Source organism: Pyrgilauda ruficollis, unplaced genomic scaffold, assembly GCF_017590135.1.
Source record: "Pyrgilauda ruficollis isolate IOZ18807 unplaced genomic scaffold, ASM1759013v1 scaffold9, whole genome shotgun sequence".
Taxonomy (NCBI): domain Eukaryota; kingdom Metazoa; phylum Chordata; class Aves; order Passeriformes; family Passeridae; genus Pyrgilauda; species Pyrgilauda ruficollis.
The window spans coordinates 3,402,294-3,408,277 of record NW_024531043.1 but is presented as its reverse complement, the minus strand read 5'-3'; the positions used below and the strand labels follow the sequence as shown (position 1 = coordinate 3,408,277).

The 5,984-nt window shown below is 50.8% G+C and overlaps 1 protein-coding gene across 2 annotated transcripts in view; it reads right to left on the bottom strand.

Moving 5' to 3' along the window:
- MSI1 (musashi RNA binding protein 1) overlaps positions 1-238 on the bottom strand; it is a 31,846-nt gene extending 31,608 nt beyond the window's left edge. For both annotated transcript variants that reach the window (XM_041488795.1, XM_041488796.1), the window contains exon 1: positions 43-238. In XM_041488795.1, the coding sequence (XP_041344729.1) occupies positions 43-101 (59 nt within the window). In that variant the 5' untranslated portion in view covers positions 102-238. The remainder of the gene's footprint in view (positions 1-42) is intronic.
- Positions 239-5,984: the final 5,746 nt, after the last annotated feature.

Genomic DNA, 5,984 nt, shown 5'->3' with positions numbered 1-5,984 from the left:
GGGGGCGGTGGGGGTGGCCAGTGGCAGCCGCTGCGGAGGTACCAGGGGTCGTGCGGGGAGTCCGGGGAGGCGAGGCCGGGCTGGCTGCCGTCTGTCTCCATTCGGACCTCTTCTCCCTGCGAGGAGCGGCGCCGCACTCCCGGGGCAGATGAGCGCTGGAAAAGGGGCCGGACGGACAGGCCATGCTGCCCCCTCCCCCGACCCCTCTCCGCCGGGCGGGGAGGGAGCGAGGGAGGAGGGCCCGGCGGGCACAACCTGCCCGGCTCCTCCCACCCCCGCCGGCCCGCCGGCCGCCCTGCGCATAAAACCCGCCGGCGGCACCGGGGCCGAGTGCCGGCAGCCGCGCCCGCACCGCGCTGGGGGAGAGCGCCCGACCCCGGGCTCGGCGGCGGCAGGAGCTGCCCCGGAGCTCGCAGCCGCTTTGTCCCTGGTCGCGCCGCCCGCACCTGCCCCGGGGCAGTGGACAAAGGGCGACGGAGCCAGGCCCGGCCCGGTGCGCTCGGGCTCGCTGCGGCGGACCCCGGAGACGCCGGCCCTGTTCCTCCCGGTGTTTCGCCGCCGTCGAGGGCGCTTCCAGGTCGGGACCAGGACTGCCCTGCTCACCCCGGGATCCCGACCGGGCAGCGGGGAGTCGAGGCGCCTTCTCGGAGCCCTGGTATCTCCGTGTCCCCTGGCAGCCCACGGGGACCCTGCAGGGGTTAGGGGCTTCCCGGCCTCGCCGCTTGCTGCCCCACACGGCAGTGCCCAGGCTGCAGGACCCGGGGCAGAGCTGCTGCTGGGCACCGCGGAGCCCCGTAGAGCCCCGCAGCACCAGGTACGCAGAGCCCAGCCGCTCTTTGCCCGCGGCTCACTGGGAAGGGGGTAGGCTGGTCCCCAAGGCACCGCGCAGTTTCTTACTCGTTCAGGCTGACAGACTCGTGCCGAGCTCCACTGGAGTTCCACTGCCACACAAGTTCATTCACATGCTGCTTCTTGAGCAGGTCTGTGCACTCCGCCTCTGCTCTTGGGCAACCTAGCCCGGGTGGCTGGAGGAGCTCAGCAAGAAACAAATGAAAGACCTGTAAAGTTGGAGTCAAGAGGAGAGCTGAAACTTTGCCTGACTGTACCAAGCAACTCTCTGGGAGAAGGCACTTCTTTGCATCTGTGGCATATCAGAACAGAGCAGTGCTCAAAACCTCTGATCACAGTGCTGTGACCCCTTCTCATGTCAAGAGGGTATCACTAGATTCCAGGCATATGCTACTGTGATGCCAAATACTTCCCACAGGCATCCCTGGCTCTGCTCCCTCCAGCATGGGTTCCCCCCTGTACCCTCTCACTGCCTAAAGCAAGGTATTGACAGCTCAGGTCAGTGCCATCCTCATTTGACCTTTCTTCCCCCTCTCTCATGACTGTTCTTCCACATCCCAATACACATCCTCTCCTTCCTGGAGAGGAACCACTACACCTTTGTTATAGCAATACTTTGCAACATGTCTTTTGTTACATGGGCTGCAACTCTGAGTTAAATTCATCCTCTGCCCACTGGCTCTGCCAAACCACCACTCACCCACCCCATTTCCTGAGCTGGTTCAGGATCCTATCCTGTGTCCTAGCCCTGTGCTTGGGCACAGCAACACACTCAACACCAGAGCTTTAGAAGCTGCCCCTGGGAACTGAGCTATGCAGCATCCTAGCTCCTGCTGCCACTGGTCCAGGCTGAGCTGCTTCTCCAGAATAACCCACTCTTCATTCCACAGGGCTGAAGTCATCACTTTGGGTGGAGGTGCCCTGAGAGGCAGCAGGGCTGGTGCAGCAGGGAAATATAAATAATGACATGCAGAGGTGGTACTGCAGCTGGCAGTGACGGGCAGGAGTGCAGAGCCAGTGGAAGCAGCGGTGCTGGGGCAGCACCCCAGCCATCTCCCCTTGCATGTCCTGAGAAACCTGGACAAAGCTGGGCTACCAGAGCCACCACAGCTTCCTGCCACACTGCCCAAACTCTGTGAGGTTTTGCTTCTTCCCAGCACCTGCTCTCTCCCATTTGGAGGGCAAATACTTTAAAGGGGGGACTAACAATTTCAAGTCACCTGGCACAAGGTTTGTGTTCCATAATTGTAAAACCTAGGCACACTACTAATGCTAATTAAAAACAAGAGTTAAAAAAAAGAAACAAGAGCTCAGTGTTGGACTCACTAAAGGATAACATCTCTTGGTTTGCTATCAATGCATTACTATAATTTTGAATGTGTTATTTTTAAGACAGTACAAGTTGAACACTCTGAAGGACACTGTTAAAATGCTTCATTGTCTTTTTTAAATGTTTATTATTTTATTCACTTTTTCTCCACCAAAATAATATTGGAGAGGGGAGAACAGGATCAATGTAAGTTAACACCTGTGAAGACCACAGGAAAAAAAAAAAAAAGAGCCTTCAGGAAGATTTGGAGGATGTGGTTGGACTTGCATCACTGGTAATGACACAGTAACCTACCATGTAACTTATTCCAAGGTTGTTTCCAAAACATACACATGATATTTTGTATTTCCACCTTAGGACCCCGAAGTGCTTTGAAAGTATCAATTCATTTATCTCTGTAATGCACAGGACAGTGGGTCTTGAAAAATCTACTGATTAGTGACAGTAGGAAGCTTTCTTCATAGAGAAGTAAACATATAAAACATTCCAGACCTTATGATTGGAAAGATGATCTGCCGAATATAAAATAATGCAGCATTGTATTCCTGGGGCTGCAGACAGACAGCTGTAGTGCCTCTGTGGCTGCTGCTGAGAAGTTGCCAAACACCAGCGAGATTAACAAAACTGCTCAGTTTTCTTGCTGCTATTCAGTGTCTCATGTGTGGTAGAGTGACACTATCAAAATCATGTCCACTTCCTGCTGAGGAGGATGATTGGCAAAGCTCTGCCCAGCACCAGTGGCAGACACTGGAGTTATTCATGGTGAGAGGGAGGTTCCAAAAAGTGGAGGTTAGGGGAGGGTCAGGGAGAGCAGCCGCCTCTTTTCCTCCCTCATCATATAAAGCTTAAGGAGAGATTGTCTTGGAGACCTGTCTGTTGCTGGGAGGTTTTGACAGTCAGGGACCATGAAAAGTTTCACTTTTCATTTAGTTTGGACAGTGAATAAACAAATTTGAACTGGAATTGAAATAATTTTTCTAACACTTGCATTACAGTGCTGAAGATGCAAACCTAGAAGGTATTAACTGCGGCTCCATGGGCAGCCTGGGGGCATTGCCTGGCTCTGGCAGTGGCTTCTGGTGGTTCTCACGCCTGCTTTAGGAAGGATGCTGACCCTCTGGAAAGGCTGATGGCAAAACCCTGCTAGCCCATGCATGAGGCAACCAGGGGTGTCTGCCTCTAAGGAACCCACTGCTCCAGCGACTACCTGCCTGGCAGGAGCTGGCTTGGGGCAAGAGTCAGGCACACAGGCAGAGGAGCTATTTAGGGAAATTAAATTATTCAGATTCCACTCAGGTGGGAGGAGGGACAGAGTCAGCAATAGGAAGAGACAAATTACTGCAAATGCACCAAGGACTTCTTTAATTCATATAAGAAACCTCAGGGAGCAAGATTCATGGGGGTTTACATGGTGCAGAGCACTGAAGAACAGGATGGGTGGGAATACAGAAGAGGAATAGGGTGGCATGCAAGAGAAACGTAGGTGTTAATAAAAAGCATGAGAAAGAGGACAGCAAGAGTAAATAGAGACAACTGGGATAACTGGAAAAGGAGTGAGGAAGGAAGGAGATCACCCCAATTACCACAAAGCAGCAAGAGGAACTGGAGCCTCACGGGGAAAAAAAAGGGAAAGAAGTCTGCAGGGGATGAAAAATAAAGCATCAAGAGAACTTGCAGCGTAGTAAATTTGGTGTAGGGATTCAGCATAAAACAGCAAAACCAGAGAGGTCTCTGAAGGACAGTAGGAGATTGCAGGCTTCCACCCGCTGTCCTGGAAATGATGGCTAAGGGAAAAATCAGAGAGCCCTGCCTGCTATTCTCCCTCTCTACAAACTCTAAAAACTACTACGTGGCGTCTAGTCTCCATGATCCTATCTAAATCAGTCCAGCAAATGAGAGAGGAAGCCCTGACTGCTGAGCTCTAACAGGAGCTGTTCCATGCATGGAGTGTGCCCAGCACGGCAGCAGCCAGGTGCCGCCTCTCTGCAGCAGCCTGCAAAGGACCCCCCTCCCCAAGGAACAGATGGAAACATTTTCATTTCCCATTAATTAATTTTTTTTAATACTCCAAAGACTGCATATAAAGTGACAGAAAGCAATAATAGATTTAAAAAATGAGACCCCTCTCCTTGAAAGTGCCCTGAGCTCCACCTTCCCTCTAACCTCTTAGAGTTTGTCCCAGCCTTCCATCAGTCACTGCTTTCTGCTCTGTCCTTTCTCCTACCTAACCCCTCCCCAATCTTCAATTCCTATGGAAAAGGAACCTATCGTAGGGCATCCACTGTTAGGAAGCTCTTCCCCAGCTGAGAAGCAGAGCATTGCCTCCCATTCTTCCCCTCCTCCCATGGAAGCTCAGAGCTTCCCATGGTGGGATACACAGGGACTCATTTCCCCACCATTAGAAAAGAGAGATGAGGATGGATGCAAGCAAAATCCACCAGATGTGCTGGACTCTTTTAAAGAAGATTGATTAAATTGTTTCTAATGATCACTGAAGGTAAGGCAATAGGTTTAGTTGACATAGAAAGAGATAAATGTGTCAGGAGAAACCAGCAACTATAAGGATGGCTAAAGATGGGAGAGGGGAGCCAGGAAGGCCAGGGAATTCCCATTCATGAAAATTTTGAAGAATAAATTAAACAAATGTCAGTTTGGTGATTATATCCTGTTTTGTTCCTGCAGATTACATGCATAGATGGAGCCTACAGAAGAGGAATAACAGAGAAATTTAAGGGCTTTGATCCATGGGTTCATATCAGGGCAAGTGACAGTGCAGCATAGGACCAGGCTGACCAAATACAACCAGACTGAAAAGACATTTGGGAAAGAGCTGGGTGAAGAGGAGTAACAGAAAAAGTTCTGAGTCAGGTTTGAGAGCTGCCAGACACCTTATACAAAAGGAATTTCCTTATTAACATTTTAATGAAGTATTAAAGTTCTGAATTTAAAATAAAATCCTGTATCCCAGTGGAAGAGGTGCAGGGTGAGCCCCAAACACACCACCACAGCCAACACAGCATTTCCAATGTCTCCTTGCAGAGACACTGCTGGTGCCTGGCTGCCCGCTGCGCTCGGCTCAGCACCGGCTCCTCAGGCAGTGATGCTGCACAATCCGTGCACCTGCACATCCTCTGCAGGTCTGACGTGTGTGTGAATTATTAATCTGGGGATGAAGTCAGCACCAAGGCAAGGACCTCTAAAATCTACCTTAAAGAAGGTCGAGTCCAAGAGAAGAGAAGAACAAGGGGAGAACAGGACTCAAGGGAAGGACTGGATTCCCTGCTGAGATGCTTGCAGGAGGCAGAAATCTGGGTCCTGGCACTGTCCCAGAGCAGCACCAGAAGGAAGCACTCAGAGGAGCAAACAGAGAACTTTTGGCTCAACACATGAACAGGAGCTGAGCAAGCAGAAGCTGTTTCTTCATCCCCTCTCTTTCAGGATATAATCGATTTCATACTCTGCTATAGCACTTGCACTGGCTTTTAACTCTCCCATTTCTTCAAGACTTATTTCCTAATCTAAGATGATGGGATCTCTGCTCCACAAATCCCAATGGCACTTCTCAGAGGACAACATTATAGCATTCAGGTACTATGACGGTGTAAAGTAATGGGGACTAAGTAACTGTTAAACTTAACAGCACAACATTCAGAAGGTTTGCAGATTATTTGGAGGAAAGAACAGAAAAAAGTATCTTTAAAATCCAGGGTGCATGCTGGAGCTCCTGAGATGAGAAAGGTTCAGACCAAGGCAAGTATACAGGACAGAAATACACACTGTAAGTCTTCCTAAGCAGCTCAGCCTG